This window comes from Elephantulus edwardii, unplaced genomic scaffold, assembly GCF_000299155.1.
Source record: "Elephantulus edwardii isolate Elephantulus edwardi_28Jun2011 unplaced genomic scaffold, EleEdw1.0 scaffold00045, whole genome shotgun sequence".
Classification (NCBI taxonomy): domain Eukaryota; kingdom Metazoa; phylum Chordata; class Mammalia; order Macroscelidea; family Macroscelididae; genus Elephantulus; species Elephantulus edwardii.
The window spans coordinates 18,733,472-18,747,138 of NW_006399795.1; the positions used below are offsets into that span (position 1 = coordinate 18,733,472).

The 13,667-nt window shown below is 44.1% G+C and overlaps 1 protein-coding gene across 1 annotated transcript in view; it reads right to left on the reverse strand.

The window, feature by feature from the left end:
• Positions 1-13,667, reverse strand: part of PGPEP1 (pyroglutamyl-peptidase I) — a 36,830-nt gene that overhangs the window by 3,859 nt on the left and 19,304 nt on the right. The window contains exons 3-4 of the mRNA XM_006885881.1: positions 4,624-4,740; positions 618-850 (exon numbers count right to left, since the gene is read on the reverse strand). Of these exons, the coding sequence (XP_006885943.1) occupies positions 618-850; positions 4,624-4,740 (350 nt within the window). The remainder of the gene's footprint in view (positions 1-617; positions 851-4,623; positions 4,741-13,667) is intronic.

Genomic DNA, 13,667 nt, shown 5'->3' on the forward strand with positions numbered 1-13,667 from the left:
AAGGTGCGTTTGATACAGGCCATGGTCTTTGCAATAACTTGTTATGCATCAGAGACTTGGACAATGACTAAGAAGGATAGAAGGAGAATTGATGCCTTTGAGCTGTGGTGCTGTGAAGAGTATTGAGGGTATCATGGACTGCTAAGAAAACAAACAGTTTCATCCTGGAGAGAGTTAAACCGGGCGGCTCCTTGGAGGCAAGGATTCTGAGGCTTCATATGACATACTTTGGACGTGTTGTAAGGTGGGACGGGTCCTTGGAGAAGGACATCATGCTCGGGAGGATGGAGGGACAGCGCAGGAGGGGAAGTCCCTCTATGAGGTGGACTGATTCAGTGACGGGGGTAATCGGGATGGGTGTATCAGAGACAGTGCGATTGGCACAGGACAGAGCAGAGTTTAGGACTACTGTACATAGGGTCGCTATGAATCGCAAGTGACTTGACGGCACTTAACAACAACAACCACCTGCATATGCACTTGGCTCGACCTTATATATACTGAATGGTTGGCTCAGAGGCCAAAGTTCACACACACGGCTCAGTGGATACCAGGTCTGGCTGGCAGAGAAGACTAATGAATGCTCGTGCCCACCCCACAGGGCCCCGCAGCCCTACCTGCCAGCATCCTGTGAGATGGTCACCGAGACGTCCAGACCCAGAGTGGTGACTCTCTTGCACACAGCGTCCATGTCGATGATGGAGTTGATGCACTCGGGCCCGTCTTCCACACAGCACTGGGAGCCAGGGCAAAAGCGACAATTGTCCAGGCCCTTGTAGCCCTTGTTGTGCCCACACTTCTCTAGTGTGACTGTGGTTGCCATGCCCGATACTCCTACGTGTACCACCAGCTGCAGACAGAGGGTTAGGGTTAGCTTAACATGGCCACCTGGCACAGGGTGCCCCTGGGCCAGCGAGAGGGCAGCGTTCTGGCTGGGTTCGGCAGGAATCACACTGTTTCTCTTGCTGCCAGTCTAGAACCCACAGTCACTCCTGCAGAATAGTTTGCCAAGCAAAATATGCAAGAATTCAAAACATGCAAGAATGTTCATTGCAACTGCTTGCTTTTATAATCCAACACCAGAAACAATCCACTCAGCTGCCCTTATAAGGGTGGCAAAACACATTCTAAATGACTATATGCACCTGTTAAAATGCCCAAGCTGCTCTACATGGAATGATGTTCAGGTCATATTGTCAAATATAATGGGCCAAGTCTAATGTCTAGGAATCCAGCCTATAAATAACCTGACGGAGAAGATGGTTGTTTTGGGTCATTTATACCTAAGAACACATGTCGCACCTGGTCTCAGTCAAAAGGTCCAGACACTTGTTTTATTTATAAAAGTGAGAAAAACCATGCACACCCATGTTTATCACGGCTTTGTTCATAATAGCAAGGAGTTGGAAACAACCTAAGTGCCCATCAACAAACGAATGGCTAGAGAAGCTCTGGTATATTCACACAATGGAATACTATGCTGCACTGAAAAACAAAGAACTCATGAAATATTCAAAATGGGTGACCCTGGAAGACATTATGCTGAGTGAAATATCTCAGTCACAAAAGGACAAATACTACATGGTGCCACTGTTGCAAAACAGGACTGACATTGGGGGGAGACTGAGAAAGATGGGTTCAATAGTGTATACTGCATTGAAACAGATGAGGGAGAAAACAGTTTAAGAGGGATATGTAACAAGGTATTATTTTCACGACAGGAGTCCAGAACGAAGGCTGCATAGGGAGTGGACCTGGGGGAAGGGACTGTATAACAATGAAAGAACTTTTACTTTTCAAAGAGAAGAGTGAACTGGGGGGGGGGAGGGGTGGGCAGGGAGAAAAGTTCAACAATGAATGAATGGAAATCCAAAGCCTCTGTAAATTTTCATTAAAATTAATAACAAAAAAAGTGAGAAAAACCAAGGACACTAAAATATCCAACAAAGGAAAGGCTAAATTAATTACCAAAATTAAGAAATTCCTAAAAAAAAAAAATACCTAATGGTGTGTAGGGAGAATTAATTAATTAATTTTTTGTAGGGAGAATTTTTAATGGGAAGGGAAATGTCATAATGAAATATAAATGTGTACACAGTCTAGATTCGGGTTCAGGTTATGCCCGACACAGTGACTACAGCAATGGGCTTGAGCACGACCGAGAAGTGAGGACGGTGCAGACACAGGAAAGTTCTAGTCTGCTGTTCACAGAGCTGCAGTCCCCCCGACAGCACCCAACAATGACAAGGTTTATACCACGGTAAGAAAACAGATGGAGATGGAAAACACACACTAAAATTCAGGCTGTCCCACACGGCGGCCACTAGCCACACGCACCTCCTCAGAACTGATAACAAGTTGGAACCGACTCACGGCTGACCGTGCAGGAGGTTTTCAAAGGTTGTTCATGGCAGAGGTGGATGCCCGTATGTCTTCCTGGAGCATCTGGTGGATTCAAGCTGCCTACCTTCCGGCTGGCAGCATAACTTCCCACCCACTAGACCACCAGAGCTCTACAGGAGCCTTCTTTCTGTTTTCAGGTGCCGCCGAGTCAAGTATGACCCATAGCAACTCCATGAGTAACAGATCTGAACCCTGTCCTACCTGTGCCATCCTCACACTTCCTGACACACCAGAGCCCGCTGTGGCAGTCACCGTGCCAATAACTTGTGAACTGCTGTGATACTGAAGGTCTGCCACTGCTGTATCAAATGCCACAAGGGTTCCCCATGGTGCACAGGTTTCAGTAGAGCTCCCAGATTAACAGAGACTAGAATACAGGCTTGGCCATCCACTTCTTCAGAGGCCATCCACACCAGGCCTCTGAAAATCCTCGGAACAGCAGAGGAACACAGATGTGCCTACTAAGCAGTGGATACGTGGCTGCTCCAGACTAAGATGTGAAAAACCCACTGAATTTCCAAGCAAAAAATAGAAACTACTGCATTATTAACTTTTTATATTTCATGCATGTTGAAATGATATTTTTTTATCATTTTTTAAGTTGTTAATTCATCCATTGCTGCACAATTTCCTCCCTTCCCCCTCCCCCAGTTCGCTTTGCAATGCACCTCTTGTTCCAGATAGCTGTCCTATGAATGACACTAGATATATTAAATATAGTTAAAATTAATTTTAGTATTTAATTTAATATGTTGGTTTTTTAATCAAATGTGCAATTACAGAGTGAGCTGAGTCTCCCTTCAAAATTTATGTTACAGTCCCACCAAATCCCAAGAACATGACCTCGCTTGGAAACAGTTAAGTTAGTGTATGATAATAACAGAGTAGGCAGAGCCCTAATTCTACGTATTATTGTTGTTGTGTGCTGTTGACTCAGAACCAATTCATAGCTGACCCGCCAGTGGGTTTTCAGAGGCAATTAATTGCACAGGAGGTGACTGCCAGTCCCTCTCCCACAGGGCAGCTGGTGGATTCAAACAGTGTGCCTTTGGGATTGCAGCACAGCTTCTTACCACTAGGCCACCAGAACTAATTCTACATAAGTGGAGCCTAAACACAAGAAGAGAAGAGACACAGACTGGGAGGCAGAGAAAGAACACCGTGTGGGCTGGAGCCACGCGCCAGACAGCTGGGAGTCTCCAAATGCTACGGGAAAGGCAACGGACAGTATCTTTCTCAGAATCTCAGAAGAAATCAACATGGCTGACCTGACCTTGGACTTCCAGCCTTTAGAACTGTGAGACATCCAATTTTGTTCTGATATGCTAGGCACTTGACGGTATTTTATCAGAACTGTCCCAGGCAACTAAGGGACGTGAGTACTCAACTCAACTCCCTGCTGGGTTGGTTCTGCCTCATGCTCACCCTCCGTCAAGTTTCTGAGGCTATAAACTGCAACAGGAGGAGATTATCCATTCTTCCCCCCCGGAGCCGCTGGTGGATTTGAACTGCTGGAGACATGCTTCAGGCTACAGCAGCACAACTCGGTATAGCCTACAGTACCCATGTGACCACTGGAAAATGAAAATGCTGGGTGTGGCTCATTTAGGCTTTGGGCCACAGATGTTCAAGGACCCATCTCTGGAAAGAGAGAACTCACTGCTTGGCCCTAGATCTGGCACTGTGTTTGGTACATAATGGCACAGAATTGAATTAAGCTAAATTCTGGTGAAATGTCTAAACAAAGTAATGGTTCTGGTAGAGTGGGCTGAATGGTGTCCCTCAAAAAAGATTTCTATGTCTGAACCTCTGGAATCTGTGAATGTGATCTTAATTGAGAAAAACGTCTTTGGAGAGATGGAGGTATATGAAAGGCGAGAAAAGACTGATAATGCTGGGTGAGTACCTGGATCAAACCATACCTGAAGCTGAGTTGGTGATGACAGACAAGAGAGAAAATACTGATTATGCTGGGTGAACATCTGGATCAAGTCATAACTGAAGCTGAATTTGTCACTGACATTTCCTGACTAATATGGAATTCCAATGAGACATAGTCAGACTCCGTGAAGGCCCAGGAATTTGTTTTCCTCACCTCTAACAGCATGATCTTTCTGGAAGACAAGGTCATGTCACTGGCCAGGTCAGGAAGAAAACCATACAAACTATCACAAATGGGCCCTGTCTCCAAGTCCTGAGGAGGAAAGGCTTGTCACTCACCTGTGGACTGTGCTTCTCCCAGAGGGCAGGGATGAGCCTCTGGACTGTCTTGTATTCAACAGGAATCTCGTACACATGCAGGTCCACACTGTCACCGAGGCCCAGCTTCTCCAGCTCCTGGAAACAATAGCAGAGAGAGTGTCATAGCACTGGGTGGAGCTGAGGGGATAAAAGTCCCTGGCAGACAAACCATCCTGTCCACAGATCCCAGCTCGGCCCCTGGCTCTTTCTGCTGCTGGCCTCTAACTCAGCTAAGACTTTGGCCTCCCAGGTTTAAACCTGGCCCTGATAACTCACTCACTATGTGACCTTGGACAAGTCTCAATCTATTTGAGCCTCAATCTCCCCATATGTAAATGGGGAAAGAAAAAGACTCATCTCCCTGGGCTGTTACGAGAATTAACTGAGCTAATTCACAGTGAGGGTTCCAAGCAACACTTAACATCACCAGTAACCCTAACAACTCCCCTTTCCTCTCCCCCACACCCCTGGGAACCATGAATAATCTCTGCCTTCTATACATTAACTGAGATCATATAAGTGAGATCACACATTATTTGTCTTTTGGCAAATTTGACTTATTGACTTATTTAGCTTGCATATTACACACACACACACACACACACACACACACACACACACACACCACCATGTAATTCCACCTTCAGCCAGTACTGGATTTGAAGTACTAAAAGGGAAAATCTGCTCAAAATCTGCCCAGGAGGCAGGCTTTTCCAAAGGAGAACCTGGTAGAGGTGGTTAGGGTTTAGCTGAGAGGGAATCCTGAGTCCCACCCAGTACTCTGAGGAGATTTATGCGTGAATGGATTGGTCGGTCCACACTGTAACTCTGATCCAAGAAGAGATATGCTTTTGAAAGAAAGGCAAGGAGAGAATTAAAAAGAATAAAGGAAAGGAAGAGACTGACTTTTCAAAACTGGGACAAATTATGTGGCTTCTGAGGCAGGTGCCAATCTCTGAGACTCGAGGTTGGGGAGCTCTGGTGGCCTAGTGACAAGAAGCTGTGCTGCAATCTCAAAGGCACTTGTTTTGAATCCACCAGATTCTCTGCTGGAGAAGGAGGGGCAATCTCCTCCTGTGCCTATCAGATCAGATTCGATGGTACACAAGAAAGAAAAAAGGAAAAAAACAACCTCGAGGCTGGAGTTAGGTTCACTCAGAGCAATCACCTGGATCCAACGAAGTGGAAGTGGGAGGAACACAACAACGGAGAAATAGACGGAATGCAGGGAAATCTTGCTGGCTTGAAGAGCAGGGTGTCAAGAGGACCCTGGCTTGTTGGCAGGGCCCCATGTGGGGGCTGGAGCTGAGTGAGAAGACCGACAGGCCTGGATCTCCAGGAGAACTGTGGACTCCTGCGCTTCCAGCTGATGCCCACTTGAGCCTGGACACAGAAGGCTGAGGATGAGGTGACCAGAACCCAACCAGCTGAAGAGAGGACAATCCATGCTGTGAGCCAGGGTCGAACCTGACAGCTTGCTCCGGACTGGACTTTGCTTATGGATGCAGATGCTCAAAGTTTCCAAGTTGACAGAGGATTCTTCAGCAAAAAGGGACATGTTAAAAAAAAAAAAAAAAAAAAGGGACATGTTTGTTCCCCTAGAGTCCTGGTTTGATAGGGAAGGGCAAACCAGAAATGGACTATCTAAAAGAGGGATGGAAGCAGGATTGGCATCCACTTCCTAAAAAACATGCCTCTGGAAACTCTATGAACTTTGACAAATGACGACAGTTATAGAAAGGGTACAGGCCTTTTGTTCAAAGAGCTGCTATTAGTGGTGCTTGATTCAAAGGCAATCAACAGCAGCAGCAGCAGCAAAATAGGGGTGGATATTCAAGGATGACGCATGAAGTCACTGGCTGACATGCTTTCACAAATACAGTTATTAAGTAAAATGAATGAATGAAAGGGGGAAAACCTCCACAATATACATGAACAAAATATAATGTAAATGAAACTAATTACAGAAATAAACAAAAATTTAACATATATATGCTTTTGTTGTTATGTGTCATCAAGTTGCCTGAGTACAGTAGCTCTGAACCCTATCCTATCCTGAGCCAGTCTCACTGACTCCGACACACTATGTCAATCCATCTCATCCAGGTCTTCCCCTCTTCTGCTGTCCCTCAACCCTTCCAAGCATGATATTCTTCTCTGAGGACTGGTCCCTCTTAGCAACATACCTGAAGTGAGACGGCACTTCAAAATCTATTGTTGATTGCCTTCGAGTCGATCACGACTCATACCGACCCTATGAACAAAAGGCCTGAAGCTCCTCTACAACTATCGACATTTATCAAAATTCATATAGTTTCCAGGGGCATGTTATTTAGGAAGTGGATGCCACTCCTACTTCCAAAAATCTATATAAAAATCTACAGATGATTAAAAAATTCACAAGATAAGCAGCCATCTAAGGTGTAACTATTGGTCTTTCCCTGTCTGGAACAAAGAAAAGGGGGGGGAAATCAGAGGCACATATACAAACAGCTAGTCCAGAGGACTCATGGGTCACGTAAACGTCCACCTCTGTGACCCTGAGATGAGAACTAGGTGGTGCCTGGCTACTGCTGCTGACTGTTCTAAGAGGGGTCAGGGGTCACAGTCGAGGGTCCTAGACAGAGTGGGGTGGAATGACTAGGGTTGCTGGTCTGAAAGATCCTGGTAGAACCCACAAAGACCATGGCGCTTCAGGACAGGAACCAAACTTGCTCCTAAGGCTCAATCAATAACTGAGTCAAATAACAGGCAGGTCTACAAGGTGGACAGGGGGCCCTCATGCCTTAGAACAGTCAATCATAGAAGATCAAAAAAAGGGTAACATTTGCTCAGACATAAAGCTCTAAAGGTGGGAAAGGATATAAAAGGAATAAATGGAAAAAAATAATCACAGGGGGGAAGTGGAAGAGGGCTCAAACAATGTAAAGACTGCAGTTGATGTCATAAAACATGTCTGAATTGTTGGCTGGAAAACCAATTTGTTCTGCAAACTTTCACTCATATAATGTGTTTTAAAAATCCCCAAAACCTCTCTTAAGATTCCTCAAAACAAAACCAGAAATGTTCTAAGGGAGAACAGTGATAGTATTGTACTTGCTGCTGTGTTCTGCTGTCAAGTCGGAAGTGACCCACTACTGACCTTCCAGTGGGTTCTCAGACGCAGTAAATCACACAGCAGGAGAGACTGCCCATCCCGCTCTCTCAGAGCAACTGGTGGATTCGATCCATGTGCCTTTGGGATTGCAGCGCAGCTTCTTACAGATAAGATGATCAATTACAACTTTAAAATGTGTCATTCTAACCACTTTGGAGGGCGTTCTGGTGGCTGGGTGGTAGGAACTGTGCTGCTACCCCATGGGAACACGGTATTTCCATTGGACCTATTCGTCTGTTCAGGGACACTTGGGCTGTTTCCATCATTTAACGTTTTCCAAAGGGTTCGAAACAATCAATAGAAGATTATTTCATGACAGGTGAAAATTAATAACTGAGTATGCACAAATAAAGTTTTATTGGCACACTGCCTCACTGACTGATTGATGTACATCTGTGGAGGTCTTTTCCACAGGTCTAATCAACCTGATTCCTGTGCAGTCCATCAGTGAGGTCCATGTGTAATGTTGCCTTTTGTGGTTTTTAAAAAACGTATTTGCAAGATATCATCTCACCCCAGTGAGAATTGCAAAATTTAACAGAACAGCAAGCAACAAATTCTGGTGAGGTTGTGTAGAAACTGGAACCCTTGTTCACTGTTGGTGGGAGTGTAAAATGGTGCAACCACTGTGGAAGGCGATATGGCGCTTTCTCAAAAAGGTGCAAATAGAGATACCATTCGACCCAGCAATTTCACTACTGGGAATATACCCCAAAGAGACCATAACTGACATCCAAGCAGATATATACACACCCATGTTTATTGTGGCTTTGTTCACAATAGCAAGGAGTTGGAAACAATATAAGTGCCCATCAACAAACGAATGGATAGTGAAGCTGTGGTATATTCACACAATGGAATACTATGCTGCATTGAAAAACAAGCAACTCATGCAATATTATTCAAAATGGGTGACCCTGGAGGACATTATGCTGAGTGAAGTATCTCGGTCACAAAAGGACAAATACTGCATGGTGCCACTGTTGTAAAACAGGACTGACCTCGGGGTTGGGAGGAGACTGAGAGGATGGGTTCAATAATGTATACTGCAATGAAACAGATGAGGGAGAAAACTGTTTAAGAGGGAAAATTATTAGGTATTTTTGTCATGACAGGAGTCCAGATGGAAGGCTGTATAGTGGAGTAGACCTCAGGGGAGGAATTGTAAAACAATGAAAGAATTTTTCTTTTGCTTTTCCAAGAGGGTAGTGTACTAAAAGGGAAGATTGGGAGGGGTGAAAAGTGCAACAATAAATGAATGGAAAAGCCAAAGTCTGTCAATTTTCATTTAAATTAATAGTAAGTTTAAAAAAAACCAAAAAAACAAAACGTATTTGCAATGAATAAATGATTGAACGTACAAAATTCTATCATCTTAAGTCAAGCCTCATTTCAAGATTGTATTTTCTGATTACCATTGCTTTCAATTTTCGCATTCCAGACACCCATAATTATAAAAGCATCTGACTGCTGCATGTTTAGTCAGTTTTGGATTGTAAAAGATGATAGAAAACACTCAAGCTCCTCACTGGCATCAGTTATTGGTGCATGGATTTGTAAGCAATATTATACTTTTGGACAGATCTTGAAACTGTCTTTTTTCACATTCTTTCTCAGTTTTTCATTCCCAGCATCACAGGTAGTATGACTGTCCATCTCAGTTCACTAGTGCCTAGAATGTCAATCGTCATTTTTACAACTTGTAGTTTTCCTACATTCATACTTTGTCCAATCCACATTCCCATTATTAAAGGGTGTTTGTGCTGTTTTCTCCTCATTTTGAGTTACTTCCAATCTGAGCTCTACTTACAATACTGTATTTCTCTACTCTTCATAGGTTTTTTAGAAGTTTGTTATTTCAGAAATGGATAGCCAATCTTGCTTCCTTTCTTAATCTGGGAGCTCTGTTGAAATCTGTCTACTATAGGTGACTCACTCGTATTTGAAATACCGGTTAATAGCATGGCTTTCAGCATCAAGGTAATCCACAAATTACCTTAATACAGAAAATTACAGACAAGAGTTGTACTAGTAGGAACAAACAACTAAGAGAGGTTATGGACAAAATTCTAGATGACCCAGGAAGCATCCAAGGAAGATAGGAGGAATACAGAGTCACTGTTTCAAAAATAATTGGGTGACATTGAAAAATTTCAGGAAGCACCATATGAACAAGAGCCAAGGGTAAAAAAAAAAGTCAAAGCTGCATTAGAGGTACAAGCAAAAAAACATGGCCCCAGGAATCAACGGAACATCAATTAACATGTTTCAACTAACATGTGCAGCCATGGATGTGCTCACCAGTCTATGCCAGGAAATCTGAAGGACAGCTGGAATGACAAAAAGAGATCCATATTTGTTCCCAATTCCAAGAAAGGTGATCCAACAGAATGTCAAAATTATCTAACAATACCAATAATATCACATGCAAGCAAAATATCGTCGGCAGTCATTGAAAAAACAGCTAGAAGTTCAGGCTGTATTTAGAAGAGGTCATAGCTCCAGGGATATCACTGCTGATGTCAGACGAATGCTGGCTGAAAACTGAAAAAGAAAAAAAACACAAACCCAACCCCAAAAAACCACCAACCAGGAGAATTATGTATTTTATGGACTATGTATTCGGGAAACTGGGCTTTATGAGGAGGAATGTGGCATCAGGACTGGAGAAAGACTCATCAACAACCTACGTCATGCAGATGACACAACCTTGGTTGCTGAGAGTGAGAAGGGGCTGAGCGTTTGCTGTATAAGGTCAAGGACTACAGTCTTCAAAATGAATTGAAGTTCAACATCAAGAAGACAGGGATTCTCACCACTGAGGCAAGTGGCAGCATCATGACAGAAAAGAGATTGAGGTTGTTAACCTTTATAACTTGCTCAGCTCCATAACCAACACTCTTGGCACCAGCAGTCAGGCAATCAAAAGATGAATTGCATTGGAAAAATCTGCTGTCAAGGACCTCTCCAGAGTACTGAAATGCAACAATGTCATTCTAAAGACTAAGGTGCACCTAATCCAGGCCATGGTCTTTGCAATTACTTGCTATGCATCAGAGAGCTGGATAATGACAAAGGATGACAGAAGAATTGATGTCTTTGAGTTGTGGTGCCGAAGAAGACTCTTGAATATACCATGGACCACCAAGAAAAAAACAAATAGGTCTGTCTTGGAGAGGGTGAAACCAATTTTCTCCTTTGAGGCTATGATTTTGAAGCTTTGTCTCACATACTTTGGGCATGTGTCCAGGCAGTACCCCAGTCTTTGGAGAAGGACATTATGCTCAGAAGGGTGGAGGGACAATGCAGGAGAAGAACAACCCAGATGAGATGGATTGATACAGTAAATGAGGCAATAGGGTAAGTGTGTAAAGAGTAAGGCAGGTTTCAGAGCTGCTGTACACTGGGTCGCTATGGGTCACAGGCGACTCAACAGCACATAATAACAACAACAATTTTAAGAAGGGAGGATTCCCCTCCTCATTTCAAATAGAGAGGTCCACCCCTTGGGAATGTAACCTTTTAATTTATTTATTAGATAGATTTATCTTTACTATTACCCTCAAAAAAGAAAACATAATGAGAATCTCAGAACACTTAATTATGTTCATATGAAACCTCTACCAAGACCAGGAAGCTATTGTCCAAACAGAGCAAAGGAACATAGTTTAAAATCAGGAAAGTTGTGCATCAGGGTTGTATTCTTTCTCCATACCTATTCAATTTGTACGCTGGGCAAATCATTCAAGAAGCTGGATTCTATGAAGAATGTGGGATCAGTGGGCGCTCTGGTGGCCTAGAGGCGAGAAACTGCACTGCAATCCCAGAGGTATATGGTTTGAATCCACCAGATGCTCTGTTGGAGAAGGAGGGACAATTTCCTCCTGTACCAGTCAGATCCAATTTGACAGTACACACACACAAAATAATAAAATAAAAATTAAAAAATAAATGATTTATAATTTAAACAAACAAAAAGAATGTGGGATCGGGATGAGAGGAAGATTCATCAACAACCTGAATTATGCAGGTGATAAAACCTTGCTTTCTGAAAGTTGAGGAGGATTTGAAAAATTTGCTGCAAAAGATCAAAGACTGGTCTTCAAACTGCATTAAGAAGACAAAAATCCATACTACTGGATGAATAAGCAGTATCATAATAGATGGAGAAAAGATTGAAGTTGTCAATGATTTCATTTTACTTGGATCCACAATCAACACCCTTGGTGCCAGCTGGCAGATCAGGAGACGTACTGCTTTGGGCAAGTTTCCTGTCAGGGACCACTCAAAATTACTGAGGAGCAACAATGTCAGTTTGAAGACCAAGATGCACCTGATTTAGGCCACTTTTCCCTTTTTCAGTCATCACTTGCTATGCAGCTGAGAGCTCGACAATGAGTAAGATGACAGACTTGATGCCTTTGAGCTGTGATGTTGGAGAAGAGCACTGACTACTCCATGGACAGCCTCTCCTTGGAGGCAAAGATGACAAAGCTTTATCTCACATACTTTGGGGATGCTGTGGGGGGGGCTATTCCTTGAAGAGGGACATGATACTTGGAAATGCAGGAGGGCAAGTGAAACAGAGGCAGACCCTCAACAAGAAGGACTGACACAGCTGGAAATATTTTTTTAAAAAGGCAGAGTTCTTTATCTTTCTCCTAGAGCAACTGGTGGATTTGAACCATGAACCTTTGGGTTAGTAGCCCAATACATTACTCTAAGGCTCCTTGGTGCTTGATTTAGTCATACTGTTTTTATTAGGTGCTGTCAAATCAGAATCGAGTTATAGCTGACCCTCTAGCAGGTTTTCAAAGGCCATAAGTCTCACAGGAGGAGACTGTTCTCTGGGTGAGCAGTTGGTGGATCCGAACCACCGGCCTTCAGGTTGGCTGCGCTACAGGCCAGCAGAGCTGGTATTCTTAATCGCTTCATATGCATGTGAAAGTTGGACAGTGACTAATGAAGATCAAAGAACTGCTGCCTTCACATTGGGGCATCAGTGACGAGTATTAAAAGTATCGTGGCCTGGCAAGAGAACAAACAAATCTGTCCTAGAAGGGCTGCCAGGACGCTCTTAGAAGCGAGGCCAGGGAGGCTCTGCCTCACATACTGTGGGTATGTTCTCAGGAGGAATCTGTCCCTGGAAAAGGACATCACGCTGGGTCATGTACAGGGTCAGCGGAAATGACGAAAGGACCGACGGCTGCAGCAAGGGGCTCGAGGGCAGCCGTGGCCGTGAGCGCAGGACGGGGAAGTGAGTCTTTCTGCTGGACACAGAGCGACTGAGTCAGCACCACCTCAGCCGGCATGTAAGTACAACCATGTGGGGGCCCCTGGGTGGCACAAAACGTGTCGGACTGCTAACCTAAAGGCCAGGAATTGAAATCCACCCCCACGGTTCTGTGGAAGACAGGCCTGGGGACCGACTGCCGTTAACACTATAGCCAAGGAAACCTCCCCAGGCAGTTCTATTCTGTCACAGAGGACCACATGATGGCCACTAATGACAACAATGACATGGAGTCTCTGGGTGGTAAAATGCACTTAGCTGCTAACTAAATGGTGGGAGGTTCAAATCCAATCAAAGGAATCTCGGAAGAAGGGCCAGGTGATGATGATGATGTTGTTGTTGTTAAGTGCCATTGAGTTGTAGACGACTCACAGTGACCCTATGAATGAAAGACCTGAGCACTGTTCACAGTTTCTGGAGGCAAGCCATTTCGGAAGTGGATGCCACTCCTGCTTCCACTTACTGCTGGGGGATAGTTGTTGTTGTTGTTGTTATGTGCCGTCAAGTCGCTTGCAACTCATAGCGACCCTATGTACAACAGCCCTAAACTCTGCTCTGTCCTGTGCCAATCGC